This window comes from Drosophila albomicans, chromosome 3 (genome assembly GCF_009650485.2).
Source record: "Drosophila albomicans strain 15112-1751.03 chromosome 3, ASM965048v2, whole genome shotgun sequence".
In the NCBI taxonomy this organism is placed as follows: domain Eukaryota; kingdom Metazoa; phylum Arthropoda; class Insecta; order Diptera; family Drosophilidae; genus Drosophila; species Drosophila albomicans.
In genome coordinates this window covers 29943684-29965042 of record NC_047629.2, presented here as the reverse complement: position 1 = coordinate 29965042, position 21359 = coordinate 29943684, and the positions used below count along the sequence as shown (strand labels likewise).

At 41.9% G+C, this 21359-nt stretch overlaps 3 protein-coding genes across 5 annotated transcripts in view; 2 read left to right on the top strand and 1 right to left on the bottom strand.

Annotated features, from left to right (window-relative positions):
• The window catches only part of LOC117567334 (semaphorin-2A), a 59527-nt gene that overhangs the window by 7039 nt on the left and 31129 nt on the right, over positions 1–21359 (bottom strand). For 2 of the 3 annotated variants that reach the window (XR_004572052.2, XM_034247253.2), the window contains exons 3-9: positions 7108–7195; positions 5674–5725; positions 3152–3220; positions 2769–2879; positions 2420–2557; positions 1635–1767; positions 392–748 (exon numbers count right to left, since the gene is read on the bottom strand). Coding sequence is in view for 2 of the 3 variants with exons in the window: in XM_034247253.2 (XP_034103144.1) it covers positions 392–748; positions 1635–1767; positions 2420–2557; positions 2769–2879; positions 3152–3220; positions 5674–5725; positions 7108–7195 (948 nt within the window). In the remaining variant the exon portion in view is untranslated. The remainder of the gene's footprint in view (positions 1–391; positions 749–1634; positions 1768–2419; positions 2558–2768; positions 2880–3151; positions 3221–5673; positions 5726–7107; positions 7196–21359) is intronic. The other variant, XM_052004357.1, reaches the window with a different exon arrangement.
• Positions 8320–10464, top strand: LOC117571229 (NADP-dependent malic enzyme-like). The gene is made up of 4 exons (XM_034253276.2): positions 8320–8458; positions 8509–8623; positions 8677–9873; positions 9935–10464. The coding sequence occupies exons 1-4, from the start codon at positions 8415–8417 to the stop codon at positions 10397–10399; spliced, it is 1821 nt and encodes a 606-aa protein (XP_034109167.1). The 5' UTR covers positions 8320–8414; the 3' UTR covers positions 10400–10464.
• LOC117567335 (NADP-dependent malic enzyme-like) lies at positions 10512–12804 on the top strand. Its single transcript, XM_034247254.2, has 4 exons — positions 10512–10670; positions 10721–11917; positions 12247–12541; positions 12604–12804. Exons 1-4 carry the CDS (start codon positions 10512–10514, stop codon positions 12738–12740), a joined length of 1788 nt encoding a protein of 595 aa, XP_034103145.1. The 3' UTR covers positions 12741–12804.

Sequence of the window (21359 nt, the reverse complement as noted above, 5' to 3'; positions counted from 1 at the left end):
CAGTGGCAAAGGCAGTGGCAGAGGCACATCAATTCAACTCGCGCCATTTAACGCTAAAATGCCAAAGCTGCTGTGTACGGCAGACACACACCCAGACACACACAAGCAAGCATAGATACCAGTAAACACACACACATTGACACACACACAGCTGGCAGCACCTGTGAGCGTAATTTCTTCCGGCAGCTGCAGCCTGAAACGTAATGGGAAACGTTGGAAGAAGTCAAACATACATAGCTGCTACCACATGCACGTTCGTAAAAATGGCGCCACAGAGAATTATTGCCAATGCAATAAATCTCGTGCTTACGCTTGCCGAGACACACACTGAGACACACACAAACACTCACTCACTCCCACACATTTAAAGCTTCTTTCCCTCCACACTAACCTTCGAAGGCCGCATTGATATCTCTTATATCGTAACTGCAGACCGCGGAGCCAATCAGTCCATTCGTGTTCGTTGTAAATGTGGCATAGAATTTGCTATCGTCGTTGGGCATCTTATAGACCGATTGGATTTCGTTGAAATAGAAGGGAAATTCGCTCGATATGCTGCAGTTCATCCGCGCCTTAAGATACGTCGCCCAGTTCTGACTGATCATGTACTTGCCACCGCGATCATTTTTGCACACGCGTGCCACACGTGAATAGACGGCCTTGCCACAATTGATATACTCCACGGCGTGCTCCCGAAAGAAGAAGTACACAAAGTCGCCAATGTCGAAGGAGCCCACGAAATTGGGTTCTGAAATAATATAGAATAATGAAACATTTATGAATTGAATTGAATTAAATTAAATATTGAAGTGACTATCGAAATAATTTAAAAGAATTATTTGTATGATAGTAAATATATATTAAAACAAAAAATAAATTATGAATTGAATTGAATTAAATTGCAAATTAATTAAGCTATTAAAATTATTTAAAATAAGAGTTATACTTTATGCTAAATACACATTAAAATAAGTTGGAAAGCTACCGTAATCGACTGAGAAATATTCGCTACTCAAGTTGAATTAAAGGCAAAGAATTTAAAAATTTAAAAACTTTAACTTCAGCTAACTACATAAAGAAATAAATTATGAGCTTCACTTAAGTAATAGTTCTTTAAATCATGCAATCTAATGAAATACTGATTTCTTAAAAAAAAATATTTTGCAGTAATAAATAATATTTGTATTTATTACAAAGATATTTCGAAATTTTATTTTCATTTGAGTAAATATAACAAAAAAGCTTTTGAGAGCTTCGAATTGTAGATTTCTATTCAATTTTTACTGCACATTTTGAATTGCATTTATTTGGTTTGTTAGCAGCGAATTTGTTTGCAATAAAAACCAAAAATATTTGTTAAGAGAATTGGTTGAATTTTCGATGCGAACATAATTTCTATTTGTGGAATGTTGGATTTTGCAATAAATTGTTTAAATAACGAAATTAGTTGAAGTAAATCTGAAGTACTTTTTTGTTGAGTGAAATTGTTGTGTTGTGGCAATAAACATATTCGGAAAATAGAAAATGAATGTTACGATTTTAATTGGAAATTATTGTGTTTTGTTTTTGTTGATCTGGATGCCAATTTAAATCAATTCTGTACAATATTTAATGAAATGGAAAACAAAACTTACTGTCCAGTAATTTGGAATCGTATTTGACGGTCCGCTTGAAGTTGGCCTCTTTACGACCGGTTGTAAAGTTGTACAGATCCGAACGGAATATCACGGAATCAGCTTTAGTAAACTCAGCGTTCGTTCCAGCATACTAAAAAAAAAGGGGGGAATAGAAAAAGAGAAAAGCCAAATGGATTTAACCTTAGTCTCTGTGTTGGATCGCTGGCAATGCAGGCAAATTAGCGCCAAATATTCGGGAAATTTGATTTTGCAAGGCAAAGGAAAGGCATAGCACACACACACATACACACAAACACATACGCGCGCGCACTCACACAGTCACACAGGCACGCACACAATTACGCGTAAAGTGTAAGCACGTGCCTCAGACCCGATTCACTTCATAGCTTCTCAGTCCCTATGTGTGTGTGCCTCACTCTAATTTAATTTCAGCTGCTTTATTGCGACTCTTTTAAATTTCTTGCCATTTGGCCTCCCAGAACTTTGCTTTTCTCCCTTGCCACATGCCCCACGTTCCCATGCCCCAAAGCGACGCTGCCGCTGCTGCTGCTGCTCCTTGCCTACTTCCTACTTTCTACTCGCTTTCGCCTTTCGCCCTTTGCCATTGCCATTGCCTTTGCCTTTTCTTTTGCCTTTACTTTACTTTTGTAATTTTATTACAATTGACATTTTTCGTTTCTTTTTTCTTCACTTTTCTTTTTGTTTCCCTTTTATTTTTCCTTCCGTCGGCATTGCGACGACGACTTGCGAGACTTGCGAGACTTGCCACGACTTGGACTTACCAGCGCAGGCAAACCAAAGGGATTTCCGTTTTCCACATAGACGGCGGTTGAGTTGTCAGCAGGATCGTAGGGACACTTGCCAATGCCCAACCCAATGCCGGGCACGTACTGGGATCTGGGTAAATGTGTTAAGTTGGCCTGCGAGAGAAAGAAGAAAGAAAGAACACAAGAAAGGAGAGAAGGGTGAGTAAAGCGCATTAGTTGACTTTAATTTTGAGTTTCTGTAGCATTGCTGCCAGCGAAATTAACTCCTTGAGTGACGCACACAATTAGCTGACAAAGTCTAGGACTTATTTACATACATATATATTCTTGTATAATTATGCTACTTGTCAAATCGGTTACTCACATTTATGACATAATCCTTGGGGTTGTGCGCATTAGTGCCGCAAACGTAGAGGCGATGTCCATTGAAGTTCATCGGCTGGATGACACGAATATGATTCCGGCACTCGACCTTCTTGATGTGTGCCCAATATTGTGTGTATTCGATAGTGAAAACAATAGTTAAAGTAACAAAATAATAGTGTGTAGGTGTGTGTTGGGGGGCGAAGGAAAATTAAGGCAAATGCATAAGTTTCAGGTAACGAGATGATGGCCAAAATAGATGCTTCCAAATATTTGCAATACTTGCAATTTATTTTGTTAAATTTTGCAAGGGATATGAATATGTGCATGAGTTCAAAAGCAATATGTTATCTAGACTGTGTTTGTATATAACACAAAACGTACCTCTCTCTTGCCCTTGGACACACAGTTGAGGATGTCGGAGCCAGTTGGTTCCAGTATTAAGACATCGCGCTGCAAAGAAATAAAGCAAACTTTAAGTTGCGTACGAAGTCAAACAATAGAGGTATTTTAAAAACACTTTAATATATTATATACGCTTTAATTTGGGTCGCTCGGTGAATGCGACACGCTTAACAAATATTCCAAAAGTTTATTGAAAGCGTGATAAAATTTCATGCTTATCAAGACGGCGACGCGACAGTCAAAACAACAACAATGGGGAACAAGAACGAGAGAGCAACAATTGAAGATTGTTTGTAGATGCGACTGTGTGCGTCTGAGAATGTGTGTGTGTGTGTCGCCAGCACACAAAACACGTACAATCAAGACGCCCATCTCGTGTGGTTGTGTGGGTAAATGAATGTGTGTGTGTGATGTCGATGCCTGGTGAGGCACTGCTGCTGCTTTTTGTATTTATTGTTATTTGTTCTCGTTGTTGTTGTTGTTGTTGTCCGTTGTTATTTCACTCACGTTGAGCATTTGTTTATTTAATTCGATTTTCGCCTGCACTTGAATTTTGAACGCCAACGCGGAAGCAAGAAGAACACAAAAAAAAACCGAAAATATAAAGGAAAACTTTGGCAATTTTAGCAGCGACTTGGCATTGCCGCACGTTTGCGATAAATGTTCATTTTTTGTGCTCTTTTTTTTTCTTTGGTGTGTACTTGGTCTCAGCAATTGTTCATGTGCATTCCACGGCAAATCAATAAGCAGAACTCAACTTATATACGTATATAGAAATCTGAGAAATGACACACTTTGCGCTCTGGCCATGAGGCGGAGGACAGAACACAATATCCTGTCCTGTTGACAGTTTGCCCGCCTCACTAGACACGCTTTGCACTTTAAGGCGACGCCACTCGCACTTGGAGCCCTGAGCTGTGGCTAAGTGCTTCGATTCAGATTCAACTTGAAACGCAATTTGTGCTCGACCAAAGTCTGAGCACTGAACGGATGGATCTCTGGGGCTTGGGCTTGGGAGAGAGCACAAATAATTGCTGTTGAAAGCATTTGATGCAACTGGGGCAAAAGTGGCGCTAGGATGGCTCAAAAGATGTGGCGAACGGCAGCAAATGGTTACTCCATTCGAATGCGAATACGAATACGAATCCGAAATGCGAAATGAGAATGGCAAGTGGGAAATGCCAATGCCAATGCAATGAACTTGAAACGGAAACGGATATTGATAGTTCAAGACGAAATCATTAAAGTTCAATTGTCCGCCTACCCAACTTTCAAGCTCTGTCTCTCTTTCACTCTCTTGTTCACAACGGAAGTGCAGCTGCAAAGAAAAATCCAAATTTTTTGACAGCGATTTGGCTTGCAGTTCCGAATATCGTAAATTCTCTAGACCACTGAAAGGCTTTTAATGACTTTTGCACAGAGGAATTTGTTGCAAAACTTTCTTACTTAGAAGAAATGGTTCAACCTTTGAATAATTACAGTTTATTGAGAAGTTGTATTCGTTGAGTACAAAATTCTCTTTTTATAATTTAGTGTGTCAACTTTTCAATAAAAATATTTACAAATAATCCTAATTTAAAATGAACTTTTCTTCCAGCTTTTCGAGAGACTTCCTAATCTAGAGAATCGACTAAGCTAATCTGATAACTTTTCAATAAAAATATTTCCAACAAAAAATTCACTTTTCATGCAAATGTTTCTTGCTTTGAAAGCTCGACTGAACGTTAAAATAATTACAAAATATTGTTATTAGAAAAAACGACTGAACTTTTGAATAATTATTTTGCAACCGTTTAATTAAAAAATGTATTTTCCTAGTTAAATATACAAAATGTTAAATGAAAATATTTTACAATAAAAAAAACTTTGCTTCTATTTATATTTTCAACAATTTTGAGCTTGCTAGCTTATTGAAAATTTAGTTCAAGGAGAAATAGCTGACATGCAATTTATGATGGACGCAGATTCATGAAACATTTCTAAAATAAATAGAATATTTCGAAATGCATAAGTAAATGGAATTGAGAGCAGAACACTTGAAAAGCAGCACATTGCAAGCAAATGTTTGCATGCAGAGATGCGGAGATGACACAAAGTGCATGGAGCAGCAGGCAGAAGCTGAAAGCGGAGCGTGTAGAGACGCTCAACAAAACCACTTTACTGTCTGCGCAGGTGAAAAGCCTGCAAGTGAGTTCAGCATATGTGTGTGTATGCATGTGTGTGGGTGTAACATATGTAGGTGTGTGTCTGAGTGTGTCAACAACTGCCTGCCTGCCTGCCTTCTTGGCTGCTTTGGTTGCTTTGGTTGCCTGCCTTGTCTAGCTGTCTGGCAAGCAACACTCAAGTGGCTGAGAGTGTCAGCTTCTGTGTGTATCTTGTCCATTTACATGCGCTATTTATTTCGTATTTTCCTTTCCACCTGCAATCAATTGACATTCCACATTCCACCTCCACAACGACTTTCACTTTAATGTTCTCACTTCCACTTTCATTTCACTTACCTCACAGATGGATTGACTGATGTTGCGCAGATTGAGGCGAAATATGCGATCCCTGCAAGAGATAATGGGAAATAAATTACGCTTTGTTTTTTTCTTTCATTTTTTTTTTTTTTTTTTTGTTTCGTTTGGATCTTATAAGGACATGCAAGTGACACTTGAGCTAATCCCGAACTCGTGCCGTGACATACGATAAGTTAATGCTGTGCAGCAAGGGCGTGACACAGATAGACACATTAGACATCGAGCAGAAGGCATCATCAGTTTGTCAGTTTGTCATTATAAAACCAACGCCAACGACTAAGCAATTGAAATTGTCTTTTTCGTGCCGTTCCCGTTCTATCTATCTGCCTGCTGTGTGAGTGTTTTTTTTTGAAAAATGGTTGCGTTGCACATGCCGCAAAACGTCGCACACTTTTAGGCTTTGCCGCACCTGCGGCGTCGCTACGTTTTGCTGCGTTTGCAATGGCCACCAAGGCTTGCGACTGATTGATTGATTGATGGATATATCGATGTCGATGTCGCTGTCGCAATATTGCCACACACTCACACAGACGCCGACACAGACACGAGACACAATTGCGCTGGCGAACTTTAACCGGCAGCCGCAATTTCAGTGGCACTTTTAGGGCCACTCCAAAGTTTCAACTGGGAAAAAGGGGAAGCCGTCGACAAAACTCGGTGCTAAAGTGTGTTTTATGTAGTTTACGGCAGAGTTTTAGGCGCTGTCGCTGGCCCTCAACAACTCTGAACCATTAATCTTCATTTCGGGACTAGCAACAGCAGCAGCAGCAGCAGGAGACGAAGGACTCACTGACGATGATGCTCCGACGACCGCCGCCCTCTGACGGTGCTGTGGCTGCGTTGGAAAAATGGCGCACGAGTCAAGTGGTAATTTTGGTTACTTTGTTTGGCTGCTTTTGAACCCCCTCGCACGTCCCTCGTTAGGCGACTCGAGAGACCGCAACTGTTAAAATGCGGCCATGTTAAACTTGCGGCAGACAAATGAGCAAACGACGTCCATTGTCAAATTGAGCTGGAGAACTAGTCTGACCTGGCTTTGCTCTCGCTCTCTCTTTCTCTCTCTCTCCTTTTCTCAACCCTCCGACCTGTCTCGACCCCTAGCCTCTGGCCCCTTACCCTACCGCATTAATTCATAATTATGTATGCCGACAGTGTTGGCAACAAACTCTCGACCGAAAATGAAATATGCAGCAGCAAAAGTAGCTGCTACGCCTGCAACCGGAAATTCGCACAGTCAGACCGGAAGCGTGTAATTATCACAGTTTGGTGTGAGGCTCACACAGATGCGAGAACATCAAGAACTTGGTCTGCATAGTTCCCTCGTCTACTTATAAATCTAACACTTGGTCGAAAAAGAGTCAAAGTCGTGGTTATTCCTTAGCTCGGATATGGTTATAGGATAAGGATACTTACATGGCGCCAACGTAGAGCGCATTGTTGCGCTCATCCATGTAGAAGGTTTTATAGTGCAGCGGCCCACAACTAAAGTCTCTGACATGTTCTGTAAATAATAGAAATAAGAGAGAAAGATTAAGCATATTGCGTATACGCGGGGTAAAATACAAGAGCGAGAGATTTGGTTGCTTTTAAAGGTTATTCAGTGGGTTGACTTTTTGACTTGAGTTAATTAAAGTTCATGCATCTATTAATGAAACTGTCAGCAGCAGCGTGTGTCATGCGTACAAAAAACTAATTAAACTATTATAATTTAGGCACACAAAGCTAATTTATGGGGCGGCATCAGGCGCAGACCCCCAGACAAAAGAAGTCATGTATACTTCTAATATGAGAGAACAATGCACACACACTCAAGCACACACACACTTGGTAAACAAACACAACAGGCGAAAGAGCCTTGCAGATTTGACAACGAATGCGGTTAGAATGTCACGTACTAGGAAACGTCACGTGCCTCGCGTCCTCCAAAAATACATGCTTATATGTATGTGGACAATGACGACGGCAACGTCGACTGCTTCGTGGCTCCACTGTCAATGTCATTAACGAAAGATTGAGGCATTTAGCTAAAATTTTTACGACATTAAGTTGTCAACTAATTTGGCGCAATTAGTAAGCAATGCGCTGATGCGCTGAAAAGTAGGCAACTTTTTATTTCAAAACACAAATCCTTTGATGGCAGCGCTAAGAGTCAATTTTGTGTTGTTCCCATTTTCCACTTTATACTTTGTTTCACATCGACTCAATCTCTTACTTCTTCTCTCTTTCCTCTCTCTCTCTCTCTCGCTGTGTAGATGTCAACATCCCAAAATAAAACAACATCTAATGAGCTCCCACTGACAATAGGCCACCTCCCAAAAGGCAGCACGACACGACAACAACTTTGGGAAAAGAAAAAGAAAACATGCTCATTAAAATGAGCAAAGCCTTAGACATTGAGTTGCCCAGTGATTTGCATAATAATACATAATGAATAATAAGTAAGCATCTAAATAGTATTGTCAGCAGGCTCAGCTAGCCAACTGGCTAGTTGACCCTTATGCAAATTTCCATTGCTTGTTTCGAATTTTACAATTTGTAATGTAACTGTGAGAACAGTCATGTTTAACAATCTCTCTCAATTGAATTAATTGTTGTCCAACTAATTTCAATGCAATCTTTCCTACAAATCACAGGAAGCTATTCAGATGACAACCTTATTTAAAGTCTATATTTTGTGTTGTATTTTTTTTTTTTTTTTGTTTAAAGATTAAATTTAGAGTATGGCTCAGAGACAAGTGCTGCATGGATTAGGTCGTAGCATCGGGTGAGTTTTATTGCGACTTTTAATAGCTTTCATTACTAAATCGATTTCAGCTGGTCGATGGGCCACAAAAGACAACCAAATTCTACCACTGTGCGATACTCCCATTGGATGCCAACGATTGCGAAAAGTGATTATCGGAAATCTGTGGACCCGAAGTACAATAAGGTGAGCTGATGTTGTGGAGAAGTGACCCGCCTTAAGCATGCTTCTTTTCACAGGGCATGGGCTACACTTATGAGGAACGTCAACGTTTAAGTTTGTGTGGACTTCTGCCACCTGCCTATCGCACAATGAAGCAACAGTTGTATGCGGTCTCTGAGAGTTTCGCTAACCAGACTTCCGATCTGCATCGCTACATATTCTTGCGGGCACTAAGACAACGCCATGAACGTCTCTACTTCGAGTTTCTCTCCAAAAAAGTGAACGAGTGTATGCCCATCATATACACGCCCACGGTAGGTACAGCGTGTGTCAAGTTCAGCCTCTTGCACTATACCGCCCTTGGGCTGTATGTGACGCGATACGACAAAGGTCACGTGATCGATGTGCTGAAGAACTGGCCTCATACAGAAATTCGTGCCGTCTGCATTACGGATGGCGAACGCATTCTCGGCTTGGGCGATCAGGGGGCCAATGGCATGGGCATCTCAGTGGGCAAAATGGATTTGTACACGGCCCTTGGTCGCATACCACCTCAATTCCTGATGCCCGCAGTGCTGGATGTGGGCACCAACAATCAGACGCATCTCGCTGATCCGCTGTACATTGGCATACGTCAGGAGCGATTGAGGGGTCCCGAATACGAGGAGATTGTGCAAGAATTCATGGACGCTGTGGTCGAGGTCTGGGGACCGCAAACACTCATACATTTCGAGGACTTTGCGACACCGAATGCGTTTAAGTTCATCAATAAGTATCAGGATTGCTACTGCTATTTCAATGATGATATCCAAGGCACAGCTGCCACTGGGCTGGCAGCATTCCTAGGCGTGGAGCGTATTTCAAAGAAGCCTCTGCAAGATCATGTTATATTTATGGTTGGCGCTGGCAGCGCATGTCTAGGCATTGCAAAGCTGGTCATCAAGGAGCTGCTGAAGCGCAATGTCAGCGAGAAGGACGCCTACAAGAATATCTACATTTCCGACCAGTCTGGACTGGTCACCAAAGAAACCAAAGTGATGATACCAGACTTGAAACCATTCTGCAAGGATATGCCACCGATGAATAGCCTCGAGGAAATGGTGGAGAAATTCAAGCCATCTATATTGTTGGGTGCTACAGGCTCGGCTGGCATCTTCACAGAGAAGGTACTTCGCACGATGGGAAAGCATAACGAACGGCCAGCGATATTCGCAGTTTCGAATCCAACAACCAAGGCTGAATGCACCGCCGAGCAGGCCTATAACTTCACCGAGGTTAGCACATATATTAAATACCTCTTTTCTTCTTTTTCACTATATTTCATCTCGTTGTCAGGGTCGTGCTCTGTTTTGTTCCGGCTCCCCCTTTCCGCCCGTGGTATTCAATGGCAAACGCATTGTTCCCGGGCAGGCAAATAATTCGTTTGCCTTTCCCGGCGTCGCCTTGGCCGTGATGTGTACGCGACCTTTTAAAATACCCGATGATGTATTTCTGGTTGCTGCTAAAACGCTAGCCGACTATGCGGAGAAACACTATCCGGGCGAAGAGAAACTCTTTCCGACTACAGTCGAAGCCTGCGATGTGGCATTCGACATTGCCGTGAATGTGGCGAAATATTTCTTCGACAAGGGATTGAGCAATGTGTTTCCGAAGCCTGATGATATCTGTGATTTCATCAAGCAGCAGCAATATTATACTAATTACGACTCATCGTTACCACCCGTCTGGGAATATCCAGAGCTGCCCTCAGTTCCGTTGCCGGACGAGTGGGAAAAGAAGACGAAGAAGCAACGCAGCTAGCCTTGAAATATTTGATTTCGTTTTTAGATTGTTCTTGATGCAAAGTAAATTGAAAGTCGTGTGTAGCCAAGTCTTTTATTTTTTTTATGATTTTTACTATTTGATTTTATAAATGGCATTCAAAGGGATAAACGTAAATTCGATTGCACGCATCTCTCTGCCTAACTGGCTGCGAATCTGCCATCATGTGAGGCGTTGTACACACTCAGATCCCTACAGTGAAATAGTGCGAAATAACTCGGATGTCATCATGAATTCCCGCTTGAACAAGGTGCGTAAACTTGCATTCCACGGCAAATATTAAGTCAGTGTCTTTGGCAGGGACTCGCATTCACTTTAAGGGAACGCCAATTACTGGGCGTTCACGGTCTGATGCCCTGCAATTTTCGATCCATGGAAGAGGTCGTCGAAGTGGCCAAGAACAACTTTATGTCGCGCAAAGATCCACTCGGTCAGTACACGTATCTGATGTCACTGCGATCGCTGCACGAACGCATCTTCTATCGTTTCATCAGCGAGAATGCAGAGCTGGCTTTGCCCATTATGTATACGCCCACGGTTGGCAGCGTTGTCAATCTGTTCTCCATGGTCTATCGCATGGGCATGGGCATGTATGTGACGCTCTACGATCGAGGCCATATTATCGATGTGCTAAAGAACTGGCGCGTGCAGAGTGTGCGTGGCATTTGCGTCACAGATGGCGAACGCATCCTTGGGCTTGGTGACATGGCAGCCAATGGCATGGGCATTGTCTTGGGCAAGCTATTTCTTTACACCGCACTTGGTGGGGTACCACCGCAAATTCTTTTACCCATCACGCTGGACGTGGGCACCAACAATCAGTTGCTGCTCGACGATCCACATTACGTGGGCGCTCGTGTTAAGAGAATCAGAGGCGCCGAATACGATGATTTCGTGGAGGAATTTATGCAGGCGGCTGTGACGTGCTTTGGCGATGATACCTTTATACATTTCGAGGACTTTGCCACACCGAATGCATACAAGTTCCTCCGGAAGTATCAGTACAAGTACAGCTATTTCAATGATGATATTCAGGGCACAGCTGCCACGGGTCTGGCTGGATTTTTGGCTGCCGAGCGACTGCTGAAGTGTCAGCTGGAAGATCAAGTGTTTCTTTTTGTTGGCGCAGGCAGCGCTGCCATTGGCATTGCGAACCTTTTGTGCAAAGAGCTGATATCGCGAGGAGTCAGCAAAGAGGAGGCCCCCAAAAATATCTACGTTCTTGAGCAACATGGTCTCCTCACCACTGAATCGCAGGGTCTGAATGAAGAGACATGTCGCTATGCAAAGCAAATGGAGCCAATAAAAGATCTAGCGATGGCTGTGGAAAAACTAAAGCCTGCCATACTCTTAGCAGCCACTGGCACAAGAGGACTGATCAATGAACAAGTGCTGCGTCTGATGGCAGAATACAATGAACGCCCTGTAATCTTTGCCCTCTCCAATCCCACATCCAATGCCGAGTGCACAGCTGAGCAGGCTTTTGAACACACTGAGGTGAATATTAATATTATTGTACCCGATATAGCCATGCCCGTATGTTCGTCTGGCTGTCTGTCCGTTCCCCACTCTATGGTATATTTAAAATGTAATATTATATCAAAAAACCTAATATAACCTTCGCTATATTTTGTTTATCGCTATATAAAATATAGCCTTGGGTATATTTTAGTATATTCCAGTATTAGTTTCCTGTATTTTGAGAATAATACCACACTCTGTTACTTTTATTGAAAATAGTAGCGAGTATCTCACACTTTCTTACTTGTTTTTATAATTATTTATTTATTTCATTAATTTATGTATTTATTTAATTTCTTCAATAGGGTCGCGTTATCTTCAGCTCTGGATCACCGTTCCCCCCAGTTGTTATCAATGGTAAACGCCACATAACTGGCCAGGCTAACAACTGTCTTGTCTTTCCCGGTATAGCTCTTGGTGCTCTGAGTATGCGAGCTCGTCATCTGCCCCATCAGGTATTCCTGAATGTGGCTCGAGTTGTGGCCAACTATACATCAGATGAAGATTTAGACTCTGGCAATTTGTATCCCCCAATTCGTGAAGTCAATGACTTATCCTTTCAAGTTGCATTGAATGTGGCCAAATTCTTAGAAGAAAATGGTATATTTTCATTTAATTTGATTTTGTGATTTGCAATTAAGTTATTCTACTTTTGATTGCAGATCTATCCAATTTACATCCTAAGCCCAAAGATCTTTGTACATTTTTGCACAGCTATTTGTATCGCTTGACCTATGGACCTTCTTTACCCGAAACCTGGGAGTATCCAGATTTGGAGAACTCGGCAGAAAAATGCTAAACGGTCTGATTTAAATTTGCAGTGTAACTGACTTTGCTAATCAAATAAAGCTCAATCAAATATGGCTATAAGTATATTTTTATATTTCGGTTAATCTTTTTTTTAAATTCTGATTTCGGCAGACAAACCTGTAATCAATGTCAGCCAGATTTTAAAAATAAAATGAATGAAAAGCGAGAAAAGGGCAATTCAGAAAACTGAAGTGCAAAATCTGTTTATTGTTCATGTCATTTTCATATATAGACCTTGGCTCTTTATTGAACACACATTGACATTCAAAGGCCATCTTTTTTTTAGCAATTCAGTATTACAGTTTTCGGGGTTCTGTTTTTCGGGGTATTTCATCGAGTGAATGACGAAGCGACCCAAATAGCGGCAGGAAAATGTTGAGCATTTTAACGTCATTATTGTCTGTCAGCGCGACATTGACATATGTATGCATGGCCATACTGTAAGTGTGTTTGTGTGTGTGTAAGTATGTGTATGTGCTGCTGTTTTGCATATAAAAATAAGACGAAATGTGTGTGCTCACCAAAAATGTCAATCAATTTTTTAAACGTCCTGCGTACACACATATTTGCTTTGCCAGTCTTCACGCGCTATCTCCCTCTTTGACTCCCCTTTCACTCTCATCGTTTGTCTCTCTCTCTCCTTCAGTGTGCCAGGACATGCATGCATTAAAAAGCAATTGGTGTTAAAGGAGCAGTCACGTTGTCTGCCTGTCTATCAGCTTGGCATGCGGCACCTTCTCTCCCTCTAGCTCCCTCTCTCTTTCTCCCTCTACAAGGACCCTACCCCAATAGCTAGTGTGAAAGGGACACATACGCACACAAACACACACACACACACACACACACACAATAACCGTTAAAATACACAAAGAAGGAGGCGCCGCCCGGGCACAGCAAAAGCAAAAAAAAAAAAAAAAGGGAAAATGTAAAATCATTTTCTTCAACTGACAGCTGTCAAAATATTTGCTCTCTGTCAACGTGCTTCGTTGTCTGCGTCTTCGATTTTCCATCCATCTATGCGAGTGTACAACTCTGTGTGTATTCACGTATGTGTGTGTGTTTGTGTGTCCCCTGTAAATTTCATTTTAATATTCATTACTTCACACTATAATGCTGAAGGTTATCACTGACCGAAAACCCGTCAGCGTGCTCTGTTTTGCTTCGAGGTTTTTGCCTTTCTTTTTATCTGCTGCTCACTCATTTTCCATTTTCCATTTGACCTTTTTTTTCTTTTTGGTGTGATGGTCTGCTCTATTAAGCTTTAACAAAATGTAGTTGATCGTAAGCAGACAATATGCAAATCTCGAAAATACAACAAAAAAAAAAACGAAATGGAGACCCTACAAGTGGTCGACACACACACACACACACACACATACGCACAGAGAGAAAGAGGCTGTTTGGTTCCGCTCAGTTCAGTTGCCATGGCTTATAGAATTTAATTGCCTATAAAAAACTGTGTGGCTTGTGGAACGACGAGGCAGACAAGTCGTAAATTTTGAGTGCCTTTGGCGTTCCCCAACACCCAACTACTACTGCTGCTGCTGCTGCCATCGATAAGCGAGTGCTTGAATCTAAATATCAGGGTCAGAGGTTAAGCGCTATCCGCGTAGATTATATGCTGCGTCAGCATATAAATTTCCATCTCATCGCCGCGATTCTCCTTGGCCTACTGCTAAACAGCTACACAGGCTACAATTGAATGAAAATGCGAATGATTCGAATCAAGCAAATGCATTAGTGCCAAGCAAGCTGGTAAGCAGCTCGTAAGTTGAGAGAGGGCTTCGAAAGCGATTGCTTTTCTAAGCATATGACATAAATTGTAGAGGTCCCTTTGGGCCTGCGAAACTGGGTCGCCTAGTTTAATATGCAAATGCACTTGGTTGTCGCTCCTATTACTGCTATTGTTGATGTTCTTGTTGTTGATGTTGGACGTATGTAAGTCTCGCTGTGCGTGCTAAGCAAACAAATGTGTAATTAATTGTAGAACCCTTTGCCTAAGTGTCGTTGGGCCATGCAAATGCATTGATTAATTTTAAATTGCGTATACGTAATCTGAAGACTGCCCCTCCCCATAATAATCTCGGCCAAGTCACAAGCTGAACCTCATCGCTGTATTGAGTCGATAAGTAGCCACAATAAACACTAAAGCCTAAGCAGCTCGACGATGAGGCCAAGGCCCTTAGTTGGGGACTGCTACTTCATCTTTTTGAAGATTTTCATTTATCTGCCAGGCAAAACGTTGGCCACAAAGATAACGCACACTCTCACACTCAAGCACAGAGAACACAGAACAGAGAAGCTGCTTGAAAAGAAGTACAAAAAATAATGCCGCACTAAAATCCATTTAAGCGAATTTTTCAAGCATTAAATTTGCGTTTACGTTACGTATACTTAACTTCCAACGGCAACAGCTTCCAAACTGCGAACTGCCAGCAGGTAAAAATTGCCCATGTGCCAAGAAAAATTCACGTATATTTTTCTTTTTTCGCTTTCCTTTTGCCCTCGTCGGCTGTTTGCCTTGAAAACGTATTTGCATCATTTGTTTTACTCCTCCAAGGCGCCTCTCACACCTTTTTTTTTCGTCTACTTCGTCTTGCTCTGGCCAATGCATTCGGTTTAGCCCAAATCGCCTCTGATGGGCCATCTGCCTGTGTGTCTATCTGTGTTGGTGTGTTGTACTTATGCTCACACACACAGACACGAACTGGGCAAGCAGCAGACGCACTCATGCGTTTGCAATTCCCTCAACTCCCCGCTCGACAATTTCTGTTTTGCTGCGTCGTTCATTGTTGTATTTTGTGGCCATGTAAATGACTTGCCGCCTTGCCACGCCCATCCTCGTCTTGCCACAATTTTGCATGTTGTTGTTTTTATTTCTACGTTTTTTTTTCTCTTTTTCCACTTCTTATCTCTACTTTGCATGCCGCACTCTGTTCGAAGTTCTATTCTCTTGTGTTTCTCTGTCTCTGTTCTGTTTTGGGGCTTTCCAGACGAACTGAGTCAGCAGTTGATTTTTATTTGATTTTACTTGAGTTGCTGTTGGCTGGCTGGCAGCTTTGTTGCGGCTGCTTGCCTTTACGCTTTTCTCACAAGAAGTGCGTCATTTTTTATGGCGTTAATTTTACAATGATTGAAGCTTGCAATGGCCACCAAATTGGTTCGTTGGCAACTGAGCTGCAAGCGCCAAGTTAATGGCACAGAATGTGGCCAAATGCCAGCGTCGGAACCGTTGAAGTCAAGTTTATTAAGACAAATGCCAGCGTGCGGCATGTGACAAGCAGCAACGGCAACAACAGAAAGCAATTACTCTATGAAAACGGTAAAGAAAAATCAGTTGAGTTTCTAGAGTGGCAATGTTGTCGCAGCGACAACACCAGGTGTTGACACATTTCCAACTCGACTCTTCTTGACTTTTGCTTGCCTTTTACTTGGCTTTTTCTTGCCTTTGGCAGTCAGAGTTTGAAGTCTGGCTGCGAGTCAAAGTCGAGTGCGTGCCCCCGTGCTGCAACTTGTCAGATGTGCGACAGTCTGTGTCTGATAAGCTCATAAAAAATGAATGCCAACGGAATACCTGTTTCATTTTTCATAATTTCCAAAAAAGGAAATTTAAACAAGAATTCGTATAACATTTGCCCGAAAATTCAGTAAATTGTTTTCAAGAATTATTTGCTTAATTAATGTCAATTACATGCTTTCACTTCTACTTTAAATCTCTGTTATATTTAAGGTGCAGCGAGTGACTTAAAGTTTTTGCCCATGCATCAGGCTTATCTGGTCCGGCAGCAGCAGAAAGTGTCGCACAAATCTCGGACCATTTAGCAAAGTCAGTGCTGGGTCCATTTGGTGGAAGACAGCAGACAGCAGCGTGTGGCAAGTGGCAAATGTAGAAATGTGTGTTCGATATTTAACAGCTTCCAGTTGAGCGCGCGTCGTTTGCCATATGCAAAGGCAAAGGCAATGGTAAAGTGTGGGCCAACTGCCTGTTGGCTTAGATTTAGCTTTGCCGTTGGCGAGTTTGCTCAGCGCTTTGTTCGAGTACATCAAGTTTGGCGCAATATATAGAAATGTAAATGTATGTATACTCCGTCTCTCTCTAGTCTCTCTCGTCTCTCTATCTTTCTCTGTCTACTTTTCTATCTGTGTCGCTTTGTGTGTAAGTGCAAAAACAACAAGAGCTTCGTACAAATAGCTGGCGCACTGTAAAAATTCAGTCAGGTAAACAGTCGGCCAATGTGACGAGCAGCAGCAGGAGCAGCAGGGGCAGCAAGGACGCGCAGGACGAGCTGCAGATGTAAGCACCTGGCATTTGTGTTGAGCACGTTCGTACCTTATGTGGGATTTAGTTTTAGACTTCATTTTACTGCCACGACTATGCGCTGCGCTTTTGGTTTCATTTTGCTTTTGCCTTTGCCTTCGCTCTTATTTCTTTATGCCATTTTATGATGGCCGCAAAACCGTGCCGTAAAAAGCAGCGACACAGAGAGAAAAGAGAGAGAGAGAGCTCAGATGTATAGTAAAATAAAGCCATAGACAAGCAGTTCGCCTGCCAGCACTTGAACCAAATATACAAAAAGAAAGAGACACACAAAGAGATAGAAAGAGAGAAAAGGAGCTTGCCAGCATTAAGATATAGTTCATACACATAATGCACAACAGGCTGAAGCCAAAGCACAGGCGGTGTCAGCATTCGAGCCAAAGCCAGTCACTGTGGCTGTGTTTGAGTGTCAGAGAGGCAGCAACTAGACAATGCTGTAATCTAAAAACACAAAACGTGCAATTGTGTTGCTCTAAATGCGAGTAGAGCTCCTCGATGCGACTCCCCGACACATACACGCGAATGGAACGGCGTGGGAATATATTACAAGTTGGCTGCCGCCATTAGCAGAAGTATGTCAGTGTCCTATGCCCTGCGGCCTGCAGCCTGACTCATCGTGCAGTCAATGGCAGCGGCGTCATCTTAAAGGCTGACTAAATATTTAATAAGGCGCCAAGCGAAACTGAAGCCCTGTCACTTGGCTCATTTGGCTTTCATCACAGAGTACGCCAGTTGGGCAACTGGGAAATAAAGCAAGTCAAGGCAGGCAATTAAGGACTCAGTAAGGACAACACATACATGCGATAAAAGCGCCTGCTTAACTCACTCAAATCAAGTCTAGCAACGTGTGCAACTTTAAGTCCGTTTGCAGTTGGGCAAACAAAATAAAGAAAGCAAACCCAAAAACTATATAATTCAGCAGAAAATTTTTTATATCTTCATCTTGGTCGAGTCAGCAGCTCAAGAATGAGTGCAACTGCAAGAGGAAACATTAGCAAGTCTAGACACCTACGTCATGCGTCATGGCAGCCCGAAAAACGTGAGCAGGAAGAGCGCTGATGTAAAAAAGAAAGCCAAAAATTGAGACGTCAAGCAGACAAGAACGTGGTCTGACAGTCAGACAGACAGTGAGACAGTGAGACAACCAGCCAAGAGGCCATGGCCACGAAAGTCTCAAAGCAGCGAGAGAGAGAGGCGTCTGGCTGCAGGTTGCAAGCAGAAAGAAGCAAGTAGAAAGCAGCATGCAGCACGCAGCAGGCAACACCAGTCAAATGGCAAATGCATTGCGCCCAATTCGTTGGACTCAGAGGAACGAAGCTGTTGGCTGCTGCCTGCCTGCTGTTTGAACCCTTGGCTTGTTTAATATGCTGAAAAATACGCGTCCCGACTTCCTGTAGTTTCTTCCTTGTGCGCTTTTTGTGCCCCATTTCCTTATGCCTGGGTGCTGTAGTCGATGGCTTCTCTCAGTTCTGGGCTGCTGCACTTTGACACATGTAAGTAAAATGTCGGCTCAGACATGCATGCACACGCCTCAGTTGCCATTGCCATCTCTCTTTTACCATCTCACTCTCTTTCTCTCTTGGCAATAAATTTAGCAAAGTTTAAAATGGAATGCAATTTGAAGCAATCTTAGCTGAATGCATGCAGAAATTTCAACATTCGAGGCATGTTTAATTACATCGCATAATTGGAATTCAATATCAGACCGCGTGTGGACCACGTCGTGGCATTTTTGAATGGGAAAAACCGCTCATGGACACACGAATCTGCATTGAAAATGCATGAAAATTCAAGCATGATAAAAATTTTCCAATTACCAATTTTACATATTTCAAAACGTGAACATAAATATTTATACCGAAAATTTATGAAAACTAAACGTGTGTGCAAAGATACCACCTAACATACCCTAACAAGTAAAGTGGAAGAGAAAGAGAGCGATAGAGAGTGCAAGTGAGATAGAGTTACAAAGTAGAGCATAGAGAGCGGACAAAAGCTTTATGCAGAGCTACAGAGGAGCGCGAATATCCACACATGCACTCACACTCACATTTATACATCTACTCAAATAGCTCTACACATTTGCATAAATACACTGAGAGAAAAGAAGGTTGGAACTGCTCGAAGTCTTCATCATTTATTTATAGTGTTATGGATGTTAATTTAAACAAGTTTGCTATACTAAAAGAGAGAATCTCTCACAATTTTTTCGCGCAGCAATTCATTTATATTGCAGACTTTAAAATTAAATAAAAAATACTTTAATCATAAAATATATTAAAATACAAAATGAAAAATAAACAATTTTAAGTCATAAACAATATAAAGGGATTTCAACTAATGAACTAAATTGTTTTAAAAAGTTTAGATAGACTTTAATATTGACTTTTTAATTTAAAAATAATATTATATTAAGTAATTTTATCTAATACTTCAAATATAAATTAAGCATTTTAACTCCCAAAAAAATATCAAACCATTTTAACGAATTAACAAATTATTTATGAAAATTTTGCTCGATATTAATATAAACTATTTTTATTCACAAATAATTTTAACCAGTTATAAATAATAAACTTCATTATTTAAAAAAATTTCTATACTCGGTTGATTATTTTAATTCTCAATATACAAAATTTTTAACTAATTGTTTTCTTTTTTTCAACTGCCGAAACTTTTCCTCACTGCATCTCAACTCCACGCTGCACCAAAGTAAATACAATGTAACTCGATGGCTGAGCATAGACCAACAACAACAACAGCAACAACTTCGACGACGTTGCATATTTTTAGGTGATTTGAATTTTTAAGAGCGTAGTAAATTTTTTTATATCCCTCGGGTTATGTGTCACTGCAAAGCACAGCGCTTTCCCCACTCCGCACTCTTCACTATCTCAAAGGGCCAATGTATGTGGCTCTGATTGCTCTAGCTGCTGCTGCTGGTGTGTTTAGCCGTAAACTGTGCGACTCTTACGCTTGCTTAGCTTGGCAAATGGTGTTGCAACGCTTTTACACTTTCACTGCGTTGCACTGCATAAATACTGACTGAATGAACACTTGTGACATTGACATAAACCAACTGCTTCTAATGCTCTTTGGCCTCATTTCACATTGCATACTTTTAGGCTCAGGCCTCTTGCTTTCTCTTTCGCACTCACGTCTGAGCATAAATGAGCGTTGCACTTGTGTATTGTGTGTCAGGTTCACGCCTACACAAAATGGCATTTTAATTGTTGCAGCGGCCCTCGCACTTTGCGCTGATTTCCCAAAGCTCACACTCACTCTCTCTCTCTGTTTTTCTCTCGGTTAGCTGTAGACTGTCGCAATTGCTGGCAATTTGTTTTGTGGCACTAAAAAAGCTGCTCTCCCCCCTCGTGCCTCACTGCGTTACAAGAGCTAATTAATCTTCGCCGCCAGCCATGTGCCAGGTGATATGAAGTGCACGCCCTGGAGGCACAGCCCTCAGTCTACGCCCACAGCTAGTCAGCATATATATACGCTATATATGTATATGTATATTTAGCATAGTACTAAGGTCGACAGTCGACAGGCGGACTGCGTAGCCTGGCGTATTCTGGCAGCTTATTTCCGTCATTAATTAAATTACGCAAAAATGTTCAAAAGCACATAAATCAGGCGGCGTCATTCGGGACTCGAGGCTGCCCCATTTGCTTGCCAGTTTGCCAGTTGCCACTAAAAACTGTTGCCCCCGTGCCAAGCTGTTTGCTGCTGCTGCTTTTTTTTTAGTGCCCTTTCGGGACGACTATAAATATTTATGCAGCATGGACGCGTCAAGAACTTCAAGTTGAAGTTGCGCCGGCCGCTCCCTTGATTACCACAGTCTGCCACAACAACAACAGCAACAACAAGAGCACACCTCACACCCCGCTACGTGCCACACCACCTTGCCACAGATAAACTCATTTAAATGTTAATGCAACGAAAGGGCCAAAGTTGCCTCGAAGAACAACTCGCATTGCATGCATTTTATTTGCCATTTCCCCCCATTTTCTACGTTACAACTCGCTTCGAGTCAATGCCCAGAATTGAGCTCTGGCTTGACTTAATCTACAAGAGGGGGAGGGAGTTTGGCTTTGACTTTGGCGGTGGTGAATCTACTTCATATCTATATCCATAAACATATCTGTAACACAACTTTTGCCTGTCTTGGACCAACATGTTACAAAACATAGTTTAATAACTGCAACAATGTGTTTAACCCCTCAGCGGGTGCGGGTTATGCGATGTTGCAAGCTGCAGGGTGGGTGCGGAGCGGTGTGGCACGGTCTG

What these genes read in the sequence shown, in the direction of transcription:
- LOC117567335 (XM_034247254.2), top strand. Translation starts at nt 10,512, where the DNA reads ATGGCATTCAAAGGGATAAACGTAAATTCGATTGCACGCATCTCTCTG. An exon ending in TGAATTCCCGCTTGAACAAG is followed by an intron (nt 10,671 to 10,720) that starts GTGCGTAAACTT and finishes TGTCTTTGGCAG; the next exon opens with GGACTCGCATTCACTTTAAG. An exon ending in CAAATTCTTAGAAGAAAATG is followed by an intron (nt 12,542 to 12,603) that starts GTATATTTTCAT and finishes TTTTGATTGCAG; the next exon opens with ATCTATCCAATTTACATCCT.
- LOC117571229 (XM_034253276.2), top strand. Translation starts at nt 8,415, where the DNA reads ATGGCTCAGAGACAAGTGCTGCATGGATTAGGTCGTAGCATCGG. An exon ending in GGATTAGGTCGTAGCATCGG is followed by an intron (nt 8,459 to 8,508) that starts GTGAGTTTTATT and finishes AATCGATTTCAG; the next exon opens with CTGGTCGATGGGCCACAAAA. An exon ending in AGGCCTATAACTTCACCGAG is followed by an intron (nt 9,874 to 9,934) that starts GTTAGCACATAT and finishes TCTCGTTGTCAG; the next exon opens with GGTCGTGCTCTGTTTTGTTC.